At 48.5% G+C, this 16,802-nt stretch overlaps 1 protein-coding gene across 1 annotated transcript in view; it reads right to left on the bottom strand.

The window, feature by feature from the left end:
• Positions 1–16,539, bottom strand: part of LOC146813582 (butyrophilin subfamily 2 member A2-like) — a 105,677-nt gene extending 89,138 nt beyond the window's left edge. The window contains exons 1-2 of the mRNA XM_085614776.1: positions 16,455–16,539; positions 12,871–12,966 (exon numbers count right to left, since the gene is read on the bottom strand). Of these exons, the coding sequence (XP_085470902.1) occupies positions 12,871–12,966; positions 16,455–16,512 (154 nt within the window). The 5' untranslated portion in view covers positions 16,513–16,539. The remainder of the gene's footprint in view (positions 1–12,870; positions 12,967–16,454) is intronic.
• Positions 16,540–16,802: the final 263 nt, after the last annotated feature.

Genomic DNA, 16,802 nt, shown 5'->3' with positions numbered 1-16,802 from the left:
GTTTGTTTTTCAAACCTGTTTTGCTTCCTGTTTTTCTCTTCCTGCTTTTTAGGTCTCGCCTGAGACAGCGCTTTAGCGCTGCTCTGGCGAGACTTATAGTAAGCGAGTTTTGGAAGTGCAAACAGTGGCTTTTCAGGCCTCCAAGTACAGTGCATGTGCCCCGGGCGCGCGCACCATTTGGCGGCCTGAAAAGCCACTGTTTGCACTTCCAAAACTACTTTCACTTTCGCCTGCCACCCGGCCGCGCTTTATTTAGCAGACGCCTCTCGAAACGGAAAGTGCCTCCTTCCTCTCGGCTTCATCGCATGAACCTCTGTAAATGCTAATCAGGCCTCCATTGCTGCAGTTTTAATGGAAAGCGTTTCTCTCTCTTTAACGTGGCTGGCATATTTCTGAAGTACTTTGTATGGTGCCGCGAGCTCCGGTAAAATCATGCGTGTTCCGTCATTTGTTTTATAGAGTAAAATCCAGTGTGACATCTGATTTGTTTACTGTCTGTAGTACATATTTCGTGCAGCAGTTCCTAACATGTAAGACACTCCTCTCTGCCACTTGAGCTCACGATCCCAGCATGACTTTTACACCTGATTTCATGAAGCGCTTACGCCTGGCCTGCAGCGCCTACCAGACACGTCAAACGCCAGGCAGCTATCTGCAATGTCACTTTCCACTTGTGTACGATATGGCCAATGCCTCGCGCTGAGGGGTGTAAGTTAGCGCCTCCATTAGTAACTGCCTCCGCGCCCTCCCTCCCAGGCCTGCCAAGTTCTCTCAGCCTCGAGTGGGAGCTAAAAGCCCCGCTGTCGCCTCTTGGCAACGTAAAGCGAGATATCCCCGCACCAGGGCCTGTCCGCCGCTTCCTGGAGTGCCTTGACGTTTACAAGACGGGACGCAATAAAAGCATCCTTATCCATAACAGATAAGCGCAGCGGGCTTTTCACTTGTTCCACAACTACTTTTCAGCATTCCTACATATCTAGCCCAGAAGACAACAAGAAGACATATTTACAACTATTCCAGCCAGCTCGTTATTGCGATTTCAACCCTACTAGCAAAGTAGCATATGTCGTCATCTGTGTTTATTTTCAACCACCGTATAAAACATCACTTAAAATCTGGCCATTTTAAACATTATTATCGTGAAATTAGACTACTTTGTCAATTTTGCGCAACCACAAGCTAGTGCAGGTGTAAATTTGTTACAGTCAAAGTCTGCTGTCACGCTGAAAATCGTTTAATTGCTAACTGCACAGTTTTATTTTTCTATCATTTTAGGCCACCGCCAACGCAACTGCACATACAAGACCATGGGAGCCTTGCTTTAATTTCTCGCGTCACTCCAGCCCGTACAAAATTAGCTCGCGAGGTTATTTTGTACGTCACGTGCCAATCACCTGCACTAAATGAGGCGCACGTGCCAACCCCCTTGACCCTTCATGTAGGATGCAGCAATCACAGTTACATTTTGTGGAAGGGAAAGAAAATTAGCCGATACGCAAATATTTTCTAATGCCCGAGGTGAAGAATGCCGGCCCAGGTGGGTTACGTACTGTAACCAAATTACAAAATAAAATCCAAGATCACGCTAGAATAAAAAAAGAGATATCCAGGAATCGAACCCTTGAACGTTTATTACGCCACATATCTCACCTTTAACTAAAACACAACAAATCAAACGTGTGGTTTCATTCTGAAATCTGAAAGCTGCGTGTTAGGCATCTTGACGTGACCTGTGACAGAAGTGTCAGGGTAATTATTTGTGATATGAACGAGACAAAATGCTCTTGCGTGTACAATAAATCCAGCACGTATTGTTGGTGGAGTTACTAGTGGAGTGTAGGCCTTCTGGCACTGTGATAACATGAGTAGCTTTCTGTGTGCAGCTGGTACTGGGAGGCGGATTCGTGGTGCCGAGACTCTGTTGCGGTTACTGGAAGTGTGAGTTTGGCTCCTTGGTGAGAAGGGTTGGGGCAGGAGTGTCGGACTTTGTTCACTTTGAATGCAAGGAGCGTGCAATTGTGTTACCTACCCTAAAGGGAGAGTCGTACCGTTCCAACACGGGGCGCTTGTTTGCTATATCATAACCTATAGGAGAGAGTTTCGTAAGCCAGGGTACGTAGCTCCGTGTTAGAGCGCATGCGTTGTTTGAATGATGCCCCGGGTTCAATCCCCGCATTTCCAGTTGGTAATTTTATTTATTAATTAATTCGGAGCTCAGAATAAATATACTTATATTTTTAATTTTACCCACCGGATAATGTGACATCGTGTTTCAGTGTTTGTGAGAGAAGTGCAAGCAGTGAGGTCCTATAACAGCCCTCGAATGCTTTGGATATTTCTGTTCTGTGATGATTTATAGCGAAAGGAAGAGGACTTGACTAGATTAGAAACACTGCTCATGTTTGGTATGAGATTAAGGTACGCACTTCATTTGTAAAGCGCCACAATACTGCTGTGTGTTGTAGGCGCTTCACAAGCAGCATGCTTTTATCTTTAACTTGCACTTTCAACACTGCATCTCACTGTGGGGTGCCTTCCCTCCCACCACCAAAGAAATGCCTGTAATACAGCAGAAACAGCCCTCTGGTGGTCTCAATGCTCCGCACAGGCCTTCTGGAACTTTGCTTCCATTCGCGTTATAAACCCTCCCCCACCCTCCCAGCACAAACGCAGCAAAAACACTCCTTCAGGGGTCTGTCCATGCTCCAAGCAGCCCTCCTAAAACTTGGCTCCCAAGCTCTACCATCCGCCTCACCCGGTCCGCAGATAGTCAGCTGCTTTGAGTGGTGTCTTTATGTCACTTTAACAACCATTTCCACCTCTCGAGGACACTGTATGCTCAAATGAAAGAGCTGCTCAAATAATCCTAATCTGCTTTAATGGGTTACGGGCTCCTTTTAGGCAACAGGGAGGCTTAAAATCCCCTTTAATTTCTGTTAAAATACCAGGTCCCTCCCCCACCTGATCCCTTCCATTTCACTCTCCAGAGATTGGATCTGGAGCAGGAAAGAACACGCTAACCCCCCCCCCCCCTTCATTACCCTACCTTGTTGTTTCCATCAATATGTACAAGTTGATGAAAGCCGCATATACAGCTCCTACCAGTGATAACGATCTTAACCAAGAGGCGACGTTTCTCTGTATTGTACCACTGCAGACTCCACATCAAACACATCTACAAACTATTCAAACGTTTCACACCACTCCAGACTTCTTGGCGCATCATTCGGTCTTCTTCCGAAACCAAGGTGTGAACGCTTTTCAAACACATTCAGCTGAAAGGCTGCCACGGCAACACTGATAACTATCTCAATCAGGAGGCTAACTTTCAGTTTATTGTAGGATTGCTGTTTCCTTTCACAGCAGATTCCTAAACAATTTAAACTGTTAGGCCACTCCAGACTTAGTGGCACACTGTTTTTTTTATCCTTTCTTTTTTTCTTAAACAACGTCTAAAGTTAATTCAATGCCTTTGCTAGTTTTCATTTTACATTTTGCTTACACAAACATTTACATGTAAAAATGCAAGTGCAGAATGCTTTACTCACTATTTTGCTCGCATAGTAAACATGAACTCACCATAACAAGCATTTGCAATGCAATAGGTCTCGCAGTTGTTAAGAGTTTGAGCTATTGGCACTGTAAATGGCAATGCCTTTTATTTATGTGTGGGTTTTTAAAACATAAATAAAAGGCATTGTCATTTACAATACCAATAGCTCAAACTCGTATAAATGCGAGACCTATTGCATTGCAAATGCTTGTTCTGCCTTTATCACTTGCTCTGGCTCAAAGTCTGATGATGAGACTGTAGACCAGGTCCCTAAAACTGACTCCCGGTGCCCCCCCTCAGTCACTAAGTAAACCGAAGCCTCGGCTCTCAATGGCTGTCCCTCCTCATTATCCGTTGATGGGCATCCGTGGCAAAGCCGCAGAGCTGGCAGGGACCCCTCTCTTCCGATGCCCAGGATGCAGCGTTTGGGGCCAGGAACATGAAGTCTCCATGTCTATTGTTGGACCAGCAGATGCGCCCCCCCCCCCCCCCCCCCGTGGCACAAGCCCTTTGGCTGCCAATGTACAGCACCACAGTACAGATGTGGGAAAAAAGGATTTTCTGCTGCTGGAATGACAGATTCAAGTGCCTCAATGTGCAAGATGGTCAAACTTGTATAGACCATTAAACTAAACTTTACTGCAGGTGTTCTTAGAAAATACAGTAATGCGGAAGTTCAGCTTGCTTTGCTAAGAGCAGCTCCAGAATAGAAATATTAGCCATGTTTGCAAAATAAAACTATTAGGATGTTTAATGCCTCCCACAGCACACCTTGACAGTATCCAAGGAAGTGCAGAAGAAAGAAAACCCGATTGGTTATTGCATTTAACATAAAATATACCCCAAAGATTCTGCAACTTGAAACCATGAATGAAGGTCCATACAGACCTGCTAAACTATTGTGCATTTAGTATTCTTTGCAAATAAAATGTTTCCAAAAATATTTACAACTTGGAAAAATGAAGGCTACAGATAGTTTTGCTAAACTACGGTGCAACTTTATTTCCCATTTCTGTAAGGCATAGTTTAATAACCCGTTCACTGTATGTCCAGCCATTCTACACAGACCGCTGAGTGCACAGCACTTTCCCCCTTCACTCTCAGTCCAGCCACTCTACACAGACTGCTGTGTGCGCAGCACTTTCCCTGTTCACTGTCTGTCCAGCCATTCTACACAGACCACTTAGTGCACAGCACTTTCCCCCGTTCACTGTCTGTCCTGCCATTCTACACAGACCGCTGTGTGCACAGCACTTTCCCCCTTCACTGTCTGTCCAGCCATTCTACACAGACCGCTCAGTGCACAGCACTTTCCCCCGTTCACTGTCTGTCCAGCCATTCTACACAGACCGCTGAGTGCACAGCACTTTCCCTGTTCACTGTCTGTCCAGCCATTCTACACAGACCGCTGAGTGCACAGCACTTTCCCCCTTCACTCTCAGTCCAGCCACTCTACACAGACTGCTGTGTGCGCAGCACTTTCCCTGTTCACTGTCTGTCCAGCCATTCTACACCGACCGCTCAGTGCACAGCACTTTCCCCCGTTCACTGTCTGTCCAGCCATTCTACACAGACGCTCAGTGCACAGCACTTTCCCCCGTTCACTGTCTGTCCAGCCATTCTACACAGACCGCTGAGTGCACAGCACTTTCCCTGTTCACTGTCTGTCCAGCCATTCTACACAGACCGCTGAGTGCACAGCACTTTCCCCCTTCACTCTCAGTCCAGCCACTCTACACAGACTGCTGTGTGCGCAGCACTTTCCCTGTTCACTGTCTGTCCAGCCATTCTACACCGACCGCTCAGTGCACAGCACTTTCCCCCGTTCACTGTCTGTCCAGCCATTCTATACAGACCCCTGTGTGCACAGCACTTTCCCCGTTCACTGTCTGTCCAGCCATTCTACACAGACCGCTCAGTGCACAGCACTTTCCCCCGTTCACTGTCTGTCCAGCCATTCTACACCGACCGCTCAGTGCACAGCACTTTCCCCCGTTCACTGTCTGTCCAGCCATTCCACACCGACCGCTGTGTGCACAGCACTTTCCCCGTTCACTGTCTGTCCAGCCATTCTACACAGACCGCTGTGTGCGCAGCACTTTCCCCCATTCACTGTCTGCAGAGTTTTCCCGGCTCAATGAGTGCACATCCCTTCTCCCTCTTCATTCTCTTTAAAATGCTCTCCACTAACTCTTCCTGTTCTCTGTCTGGCCATTGCTTCTCCTTTAGTTTTTTACTCGCTGCCACAACAACACTTACGCTTCACAGGCCCTATGGTAGACTAGCTGTGCAGTACTCCTTCTGTACTAACCGCAGTGTACCCAACCTGTACTCTATCTCCACAGGGCTTCTCCACCACAATGTGTACAGTGCTTTCAGTATTAACTCCAAAGCCATTCGATAAATGCACTCTAATGTATGGAAGTAAAGAATTATCCGTGTATCTTTGGAACGAAGATTCAGCAGGGGATGTTTATGAACCCCGTTGTCCACACCTGATTATTGACTAAGAGAGAATAGTGGCAGACGGGGCATTGAATCCTCTCATGCCTGAAACCTATTTTGATGCATCTTGAAGGGCACCCGAACTCTAGTGCGGCCGGACACCCGAACTCTAGTGTGGCCGGACACCCCAACTCTAGTGTGGCCGCGGACAGCCCAGCTCTAGTGTGGCCGGACAGCCCAACTCTAGTGTGGCCGCGGACAGCCCAACTCTAGTGTGGCCGGACAGCCCAACTCTAGTGTGGCCGCGGACAGCCCAACTCTAGTGCGGCCGGGCACCTCAACTCTAGTGCGGCCGGACACCCCAACTCTAGTGCGGCCGGACACCCCAACTGTAGTGTGGCTGTGGACAGCCCAACTCTAGTATGGCTGGACAGCCCAACTCTAGTGTCGCCCCGGACAGCCCATCGCTAGTGTGGCTGTGGACAGCCCAACTCTAGTGTGGCCGGACAGCCCAACTCTAGTGTGCCCGCGGACAGCCCAACTCTAGTGTGGCCCCGGACAGCCCAACTCTAGTGTGGCCGTGGACAGCCCAACTCTAGTATGGCCGGACATTCCAACTCTAGTATGGCCGGACATTCCAACTCTAGTATGGCTGGACAGCCCAACTCTAGTGTGGCCGCGGACAGCCCAACTCTAGTGTGGCCGGACAGCCCAACTCTAGTGTGGCAGGACAGCCCAACTCTAGCGTGGCCGGACAGCCCAACTCTAGTGTGGCCAGACAGCCCAACTCTAGTGCGGCCGGACAGCCCAACTCTAGTGTGGCCGGACACCCCAACTCTAGTGCGGCCGGACACCCCAACTCTAGTGTGGCCGCGGACAGCCCAACTCTAGTGTGGCCGGACAGCCCAACTCTAGTGTGGCCGGACACCCCAACTCTAGTGTGGCCGGACACTCCAACTCTAGTGTGGCCGCGGACAGCACAACTCTAGTGTGGTCGCGGACAGCCCAACTCTAGTGTGGTCGCGGACAGCCCAACTCTAGTGTGGCCGGACAGCCCAACTCTAGTGTGGCCGCGGACAGCCCAACTCTAGTGTGGCTGCGGACAGCCCAACTCTAGTGCGGCCGGACAGCCCAACTCTAGTGCGGCTGGACACCCCAACTCTAGTGCGGCCGGACACCCCAACTCTAGTGTGGCCGGACACCCCAACTCTAGTGTGGCCGCGGACAGCCCAACTCTAGTGTGGCCGGACAGCCCAACTCTTATGTGGCCGGACAGCCCAACTCTAGTGCGGCCGGACAGCCCAACTCTAGTGCGGCCGGACAGCCCTACTCTAGTGCGGCCGGACAGCCCAACTCTAGTGTGGCTGGACAGCCTAACTCTAGTGCGGCCGGACAGCCCTACTCTAGTGCGGCCGGACAGCCCAACTCTAGTGCGGCCGGACAGCCCAACTCTAGTGCGGCTGGACAGCCCAACTCTAGTGCGGCTGGACAGCCCAACTCTAGTGCGGCCACATAAGTGGACTTGTGTGGTAAGAGGTGAATATTCTAGCACCTCTAATAGGGCTGTTACATAATGATTTGTATGTCTGAGAAGTAGATCTGAAAGACCAGCAGATCTTGGGAAGAGACAGTTGCAGGACATGCTTGACCAGCTTCCTGTTAGGGCTTGTGCAGTGGCAGTCAAAAGTCAGGCTCCTGATATCGTGGTAGCACCAGGAACGACTGAGTCAAAAGTCAGGCCCCTGCCTCTGATTGGACTGTGTGACTGCTCTAGAATTGGCTGCAATAGTGGTCCTCACAAGTCAAGCCTTTGCTTCTGAAACATTGATAGCATCTATTAGACCATGTCTCGCTCGAGGCCTCGCGAAGGCAGGCTGTAAATGCGGTACTTTTCTATCAAGTCTCTGACCCTAGAAGTAAAGGACTCTAATTCCTATTTGTCTCTTTCCAAGGGCTGGTTTGATTGGCCTTAGGGGTTCATAGGAATCCATGCATGACCCCTAGATGTATCAGCACCCAGGCTAATGTGCTGCGTAGCTAAATACATATAAGGTCCCAAAGGCGAGACCGATTGCATTGCAAATGCTTGTTTCCTCTTACCAGCACACATAGAACGAGGAGAACACCTCCTTTGATTGTTTTTGTGCAGTTAGATGTTCCTTCCTGCACAAAAACAATTATGCCAACAACACGGACACCCTTGTACCAGGGTGCAAAGGTGCCTCCTTTGGTGCTCGGCTGCAGGTTGTACGCCCGCGCTGGCAGAAAGGACAAGAATGCCCATATCTTGTAGATATGGCGCATTCCTGCCCTTTTATTTTTACTTAGGGCATCACAGCTAGAAAGCTCGCGGCGCTGCCTTACACCAAAATATTGTAAATATTACCCTATGTCAATTTCCTGTCCATCACAAGAATTAGTATTTCTCAATTTAGCTGTCTTTTTCTGCTTTTAAATAAGATATGAAACATTTGTTGGTTATGATCACAGGAGACTAAGTCAGGCAGCAACAGTACACTTGCTCAAATACACACACATGGCCTCTATCGTAGGCCAAACTCTCCTTCCGCGCGCCTAATTTGGAGATGTGCGGACCGTAGATTGTCCGTGGATGAAGCCTCTGTTGGTTCAGTTGATAGAAAAGTTCCTCTGAGGGCCCTACGGTGTAGTTGCCACCAGGAACAACCTGGCAGTGAGGAATGGAACACAACAATAATGTCCCCCACACTCCAGGACAAAACTCCCAAGGTATGGGGGTCCTTAGTTTTTGTGTTTTCAAAAACAAACTCCCAGTTTAGAAGTTTCTTTTTGTAATACAAAATAGTGTTAAAAGTTTGGTGGACGGCAGTTCAATCTCACAGCAGCCGTCCACCAGACCTTTTGACCTTGAACGGAAAGGCTTTGATGCTTGACTGCTGGGCCGGTGTCCATCTCTAAGTTTGACAGACAGTAGTCTATCAGGATGGAGGACGTTTTGTCCTCCGCCACACTGACAGACAGAATACCATCCGTCAAACACATTAAATTTGCCCCATGGTTCAGACAGGAGTAAATCCATTCCCTGCACAGTGACGGAAGGGAAAACATCCAAAACTGGTGGGGTGAAGGGGCTTTACCAAGGGGAAAAAAATCCTTTAAAGGTAAATAAAGAGAGACCAACTGGTCTCATGCCAGGGCATATTTCTATGCAGGACTGTATGCTAAGTACAATTACACACGCTGAAATGCCCTTCCATGGTCGTAATTCAAAATTGACAAAACATTTCCAGTAGTACTGTTGGAAAACTTTGAGAATTTGTGAAACATGTAAATCCGCACCAATAAAAGAGTGAAGACACTGTACAGCTTTCTTTCTTGAAGATCATAGGTGTCTGAAAAGCAACTTGAACCAATGACATTCTGGACCCGTATTACAAACAGTGCACACTGTGCTGTGTGTCCTATCACTGAAAATGTGCTGTTCCAGGGCAGACCTTTCTAGAAACCGCTGGGCAGGGGACGCCTGGAGACCCCTAGGGTTCCTATTCCCCCATTCAATGGTCCCTCTCTTGGGCATACTGACTGTGTAAAATAGACGCAGTAGCAACAGAACACAGCTACTGAGAGACGATCATCGGAAACTCTTCATCAGGCTCCACTTAATGTAACAATAGCTGGCAACTATCCAACCGCAGACCCAAGACATGCAGGTCCACCTGCATACACTGCATGAGCAGGTTTGCACCCTTGAGGAGCATGTGGAGGATGCTGAGGGCAGGTCGCGGCGAAATAACATAAGATTGATGGGCCTGCCTGAAAACGTGAAGGGACGAGAAGTAGAGTCATATCTTTAAACCTGAATTATCAGCTTTGTTGCCTTTGTTCCCTTTGAGGCACTTTCATCATTCTTCTCAATGGAGCGGGTTCACAGGGTCCATTCGAGGAGAACCCCACCGGGTGTCCTGCCTAGACCACTGGTGGCTCGCCTTATCCACTATAAAGACAGAGGCGTGGTCTTGAGTGAGGACCACAAGCAGCACAATTTGCCAGTTGACAATGCCAAAGTGATGATCTTCCCAGGCTATGCACTGGCGGTCCAATGTAAACGTCCCGCTTTACTTGCAGTCAAACGCAAGCTGAGAGAAGTCAACATTCAATATTGATGCCTCTTCCTGGCACGTTTCTGTATGGAAGCAGATAGTAAAATACATTTCTTTACTGATCTCCTTGATCGGGCCCTGGGTTAAAATTCAGGGGCCGGCAACAATTGATCATGGCCTTGGTGTAGTAGGGGGAGTGCGCTCACTGGGGGACACCTACAGAGACACAAAAAGAGGGACTAATAAGCTGCTCTTCACATGCCCGCTCTGCGAGCTTGGCGGAGGTCATCCAGGAGCAATGTATGGTGTTGCTGACAGTGGTGGCGTTCCAGGACCCCGCCCTCCTTCTAACACAGATGACTCCAAACCCTCAGGAGATGTGGATTCTGTGACCTCGGAACTCTTTCCCCAGGCTCTGACATGCTTCCCAAGGTGACTCCCCAAACAGCGGATAATATCCTTTAACGTAATTGTTGGTATGCTATGCACCTGTGTGCTTGTTGATTAAGCTTTCTGACATAGAACCCCCCCTGATTTCTCCCTCTCGTCAACTTACTGTCACCCTTTTAAGACAATGGGAAGCACCGGTGAACTGTTCTGCACTTGGAGACATGGTCCACATCCATGTGTCTGACTTTAGGTACCACTGGGTCTAGAAGTGTATGTTGGCATCAGGGGAACATATGATGGCTTTGTGTAATCCCCATGTTAGCCTCATGTTAGCCTCATGTAAGCATTATCTCAGCCTCTTACTTGGTTTTCAGATGAGGCCGCGTGACTAAACTCATGTTAGCCTTGTTTGATACTCTTGTAAGCACCATGTATACCTCATCCATGTCATATCAGACTCATGTCCAGCTCATGTCAGTCTGAAGTGCTCATCATGTCAGCCTCACAGGGGCTCATGTCAGGCTTCTGTGGCGCTTGTGTGGGCCCTGCAATGCCCACTGTGCCATCTTGCTTGTATCTTACAGTTTCTGGACTTCCCCCTGATTTCTGCTTATCTGCGTGACAATCAATCCGTGAGTCCGCTGGAGGTGTCAATGTGACTTATCTCTCAAATGTCAGCTTTAAATGTGCCTCCGTCACTTCATCTCACTTCAGCTCACTCACCTCATGTCACTGTCTCTGTCTCTCACTGTCTCTGTCCCTCTCTTTCCCTCTGCTGCATAATGTCCTTCTCAGGCCTCTGCCTCCAGCAGTGTCACTTGAGCCGCCCCAGAGAAAGCGTATCAAGAATGCGTACTTACTCCTGCCAAGGGCCTAATTTGAGCCAGGGGGTTCTGGTGCTCAGCACTGGCACTTAATTGCCCACACGGGCACTTATGACAGGCTGCCACATGGTGGCGATGTTTGCTAAGTTAGAGATGAGAAGAACAGATATTTATTAAATCAACATACATTATAAATGACTCATTCCTGCTGCCCAAGCCATTCTTTTAGCTCTGGGGCCTGGAATAGTCTGAATTGTCACGCTTGTAGGAGTGTGCTGGTTAGTAGCTCGGTTAGTACTGTCATTGGCAGAGTTTTCAGGGGCAATAGGTGGGGCAATCTGCAGTGCCCTTATGGAGAGGTCTTTGGCTCTTATTTGTTTTGCAAATTAAGAACTGCCCCCGGCTGTGCCCTCATGACCCCAGATCGACTTACCTTCACAGGTGCTCAGATCTCTCAGAGGTTTGCTACTCAAAAGGACATCATCTTGATCAATTTCTCTTGCAAATCCACCCATTAAGGATCAGGAGTAGGGCCACTCTGGAACTGAAGCCAGTGTGGACCACTGCCCCTTCCGCCCTCTGCCCCAGTGGGGACCACTGCCCCTTCCGCCCTCTGCCCCAGTGGGGACCACTGCCCCTTCCGCCCTCTGCCCCAGTGGGGACCACTGCCCCTTCCGCCCTCTGCCCCAGTGTGGACCACTGCCCCTTCCGCCCTCTGCCCCAGTGGACTGACTACTGCCCCTTCCTCCCTCTGCCCCAGTGGGCTGACTACTGCCCCTTTCGCCCTCTGCCCCAGTGGGGACCACTGCCCCTTCTGCCCTCTGCCCAAGTGGTCTGACCATTGCTCCTTGGTGCCAGAGAGCACTTGCTGCTAAGGCTGTTATTTCATGACATGTTGAGGCAGCTCAGCATCATTTTAGGGTAGTTGTGCTGAACATTCTCTGCATTGTCACACTTTCCCCACTGTTTTCTTGGGGTTGGTGAACCCCAGACATCCTTGGAGAGGGCTTATTTGACACTCAACAAATGTTTTGTACTATTTCATAAGAGCCAATCCAGAACCTTTGGCTGGTCAGACAATTTAGTTTATCAAGTATGTTCTAAGATGAATTATTTGTGCCAGGCCCCACAGAATGTGGGAGCTCTTATTTCAGTCAGTCGGAGTCAGTGCAGTTATTTACAGTACTTGTACATCTCATCGGCCACAGCTCTTCACAGCAAACCTTTCTGACACACCAGTGACAGTCAACAGACATCAGTGAGCGGGGCGCCCCCTTCAGGAGCCTTCCGTAACTCTCAGCACTCAGAACACTTAATCATCATCATTTTCATCACCATCTCCATCTTCATCATCCAGCAGAATATATATTTTAAACAATGTTTAAGACAAAACTTTGAATCAGACATTACTGCTGAGGCTGACGGCTACCAACTAACTGTAATTCTGTGGTTACAATGTAGGATCAGGAACCTCTATTTCTTTTAATCTGTAGTTTTTCTAATCATGTCTGATGCAGAGAGGCACTTCCTCATGCCTTGGGGGGTCTTAGGGTGTCTGAAAGTCAACTCCACTTCTTACCCAGACGGTAGAGCACGATGGTTATGAATACGTTGACTGCAATCATCATTCCCAGGGTTATCGCCTGCCTCCTTAGACGAGGGATCTCCGGGCCACCTGGAGAGGAAAACACAGAATCCTGCATTTAACTTTACATATCATATCATAAGATGGCTTGTAATATCCTCAGTTAGTGTGTCAAGTCACTCCAACGAATGTCAGTGTGCATGAGGACTGGCCACTGAGTCTTTGTTGGTACGAAGACTGGTCACTGAGTCTCAGTGTTTTCCAAGACTGGTCACTGAGTCTCAGTGTGTGCCAAGACTGGTCACCAAGTCTTGGTTTGTGCCAAGATGGGTCACTGAGTCCCAGTGTGTGCCACAATTGGCCCTTGACTCTCCATGTTTGCCAAGACTTGTAACTGAGTTTCAGTGTGTGCCAAGACTGGTCACTGAGTTTCAGTGTGTGGCAAGACTGATCACTGACTCTCAGCGTGTGCCAAGACTGATCACTGACTCTCAATGTATGGCAAGATGGTAAATAGCTCTACTTATTTGCCAAGATTGACCAGTGGCTCTCAGTGTGTGCCAAGATTAAACAATGAATCTGAGTGTGCACCAAGACTAATCAGCATGTACTGGCTCCAGCCAAAAATCTGTGAGGAAATGAGAGTGACACTTAGTGTGTTTGCCAAGGCTGGAAGTAAGTCTCAGTTTGATGCAAGACATGTCAGTGACTCTGTGTGGGTGGAGAGGCTGGCTAGTGACCCTCAGTGCATGCCACATCTGGACTGAAACTTCCTGCATGTGCCAAGTCTGTATTGTGCCTCACTGCATGAGCCTTATCCAGCTGCCTCTTACATCATATGTAAGGCTGGACTGTGGCTCACTCTACGTACCATTTGTGGACAGTTGCTCACTCTATGTACCATGTTTGGACTGTGGCTCACTCTATGTACCATTTGTAGACCATGGTTCACTCTATGTACCATTTGCGGACTATGGTTCTCTCTATGTACCATTGGTGGACTGTGGCTCACTCTATGTACCATTTGTGGACTGTGGCTCACTCTATGTACGATGTGTGGACTGTTATTCACTCTATGTACTATTTGTGGACTGTGGCTCACTCTATGTACCATGTGTGGACTGTTACTCACTATATGTACCATTTGTGGACTGTGGCTCACTCTATGTACCATTTGTGGACTATGGCTCACTCTATGTATCATGTGTGGACTGTGGCTCACTCTATGTACCATTTGTGGACTATGGCTCACTCTCTGTACGATGTGTGGACTGTGGCTCACTCTATGTATGATGTGTGGACTGTTATTCACTCTATGTACCATGTGTGGACTGTGACTCACTCTATGTACCATGTGTGGACTGATATTCACTATATGTACCATGTGTGGACTGTGGCTCACTCTATGTACCATTTGTGGACTGTGACTCTATGTACCATTTGTGGACTGTGACTCACTCTATGTACCATGTGTGGACTGTAACTCACTCTATGTACCATGCGTGGACTGTGAGTCACTCTATGTACCATGCGTGGACTGTGACTCACTCTATGTACCATATGTGGACTGTGACTCACTCTGTGTACCATTTGTGGACTGTGGCTCACTCTATGTACAATGTGTGGACTGTTATTCACTCTATGTAACATTTGTAGACTGTGGCTCACTCTATGTACGATGTGTGGACTGTTATTTACTCTATGTGCCATTTGTGGAATGTGACTCACTCTATGTACCATGTGTGGACTGTGGCTCACTCTATGTATTATTTGTGGTCTGTGGCTCATTGTGCGTGCAAACGCTGAACTGTGTTTGTCAATGTGTGTCAAATGTTAATGCGGATACTCAGTTTGTGTCCAGGCTGAACAGAGAGATTTGGTGTTTTTCAAAACTGGACAATCTGTGTTGGTGTGCATGTCTGGGCACCAATGCTGAGTACAGCCTCTTAGTGTATGCCAGAGCTCACCATAGCCTCTCAGAATGTGTCAGTGCTGACCATCGCCTCTCGGTGTATTTCAGTGCTGACCATCACCTTTCAGTGTGTTTCAGTGTTGACCATAGCCTATCGATGTGTGTCAGTGCTGACCATAGCCTCTCAGAATGTGTCAGTGCTGACCATAGCCTCTCGGTGTGTGTCAGTGCTGACCATAGCCTCTTGGTGTATGTCAGTGCTGACCATAGCCTCTGGGTGTGTGTCAGTGCTGACCATAGCCTCTGGGTGTGTGTCAGTGCTGACCATAGCCTCTTGGTGTATGTCAGTGCTGACCATAGCCTCTGGGTGTGTGTCAGTGCTGACCATTGACTCTTGGTGTATGTCTGTGCTGATCATAGCCTCTGGGTGGGTGTCAGTGCTGACCATCACCTCTTGGTGTATTTGAGTGCTGACCGTCACCTTTCAGTGTGTTTCAGTGTTGACCATAGCCTATCGATGTGTGTCAGTGCTGACCATAGTCTCTCGGTGTGTGTCAGTGCTGACCATAGCCTCTCGGTGTGTGTCAGTGCTGACCATAGCCTCTGTGTGTGTCAGTGCTGACCATAGCCTCCTGGTGTGTGTCAGTGTTGACCATAGCGTCTCGGTGTGTGTCAGTGCTGACCATAGCCTCTCGGTGTGTGTCAGTGCTGACCATAGCCTCTCGATGTGTGTCAGTGCTGCTGATAGCGTCTCGGTGTGTGTCAGTGCTGACCATTGCCTCTTGGTGTGTGTCAGTGCTGACCATTGCCTCTGGGTGTATGTCAGTGCTGACCATAGCCTCTCTGTGTGTTAGTGCTGACCATAGCCTCTCTGTGTGTTAGTGCTGACCATAGCCTATGGGTGTGTATCTGTGCTGACCATAGCCTCTGGGTGTGTGTCAGTGCTGACCATAGCCTCTGGGTGTGTGTCAGTGCTGACCATAGCCTCTGGGTGTGTGTCAGTGCTGACCGTACCCTCTCAGTGTGTGCCAATGCTGACCATCGGCTATCAGTGTGTGTCAGTGCTGATCATGCCCTCACAGTGTGCACTAATGCTGACCATTTCCTCTGTAAATACCAATGCAGACCATTGCCTCTCAGTGAGTGCAAATGCTGACCATTGATTGTCAGTGTGTGCCATGAATGAGTTGGTGTATTATTGTGTGCCAAGACTAGTCACTGATTGTCAGTGGATGTTTATTAAAATATCAAATATAGAATTATTGACCTGCATGAAATGTCAACTACCGACATACAAGGTAAACATACACAGGGAAGTATATATTTACTACTCTAACCCACATCTACTTACCTTGACAATAATTTTCTAGACATTATTGTGGGTTGATCTATGAGCAGATTAATATTACAAACATCTCTATATTTTGGCACCATGTCAATATCAGTCAGTGCCATGACAAGTCTGTGACTCTCAGTGTCTACAAAGACTGGCCAGTCACTCCCTGTGTGTGTCACAGTAACTCAGTACCCTCTTCAGACTGCATCAGACACACTACTAGATAAAAGAGGGGGGTCTTCAGCTCCCCTGTCCAGACTGTATAACACTAACCATTGCCTTAAGATGATGTTTAATCCCCTGTGTCCTGGGATAATGCATCAGAATTACCTGTAGAAGAGATCTGATTCCTTCTCTGATTCCTTCTCGGAGCCCTCCTCGATGCCATCGGAGCCTCCACTGATGCTCAGGATACTCAGAGGAGCAGGAAGCAGTGAGAGGTACTCGGGTATGAGCTGCATGTCTTGAGCCGCTAGGGAGGGATCTATATAACAGATACAGATGCAGGAAACTCCACTTAGAAAGTGCTGACAGCAGCATTGTGCAATCTGTGCATGAGTGGGAAATGATGGGGTGCACATAACAGTCTATAATAATCTCCATGCCTCACTGATAGAGAGGGTGTGCATATGGTGAGACTCCAGACAATTCCCCACACGCAGTAAAAGTTATGGAATA

Source organism: Triturus cristatus, chromosome 7 (assembly GCF_964204655.1).
Source record: "Triturus cristatus chromosome 7, aTriCri1.1, whole genome shotgun sequence".
NCBI classification, from domain to species: Eukaryota; Metazoa; Chordata; class Amphibia; order Caudata; family Salamandridae; genus Triturus; species Triturus cristatus.
Note: the sequence above shows the minus strand (reverse complement) of the source record. Positions and strands in the feature narration are given on the sequence as shown.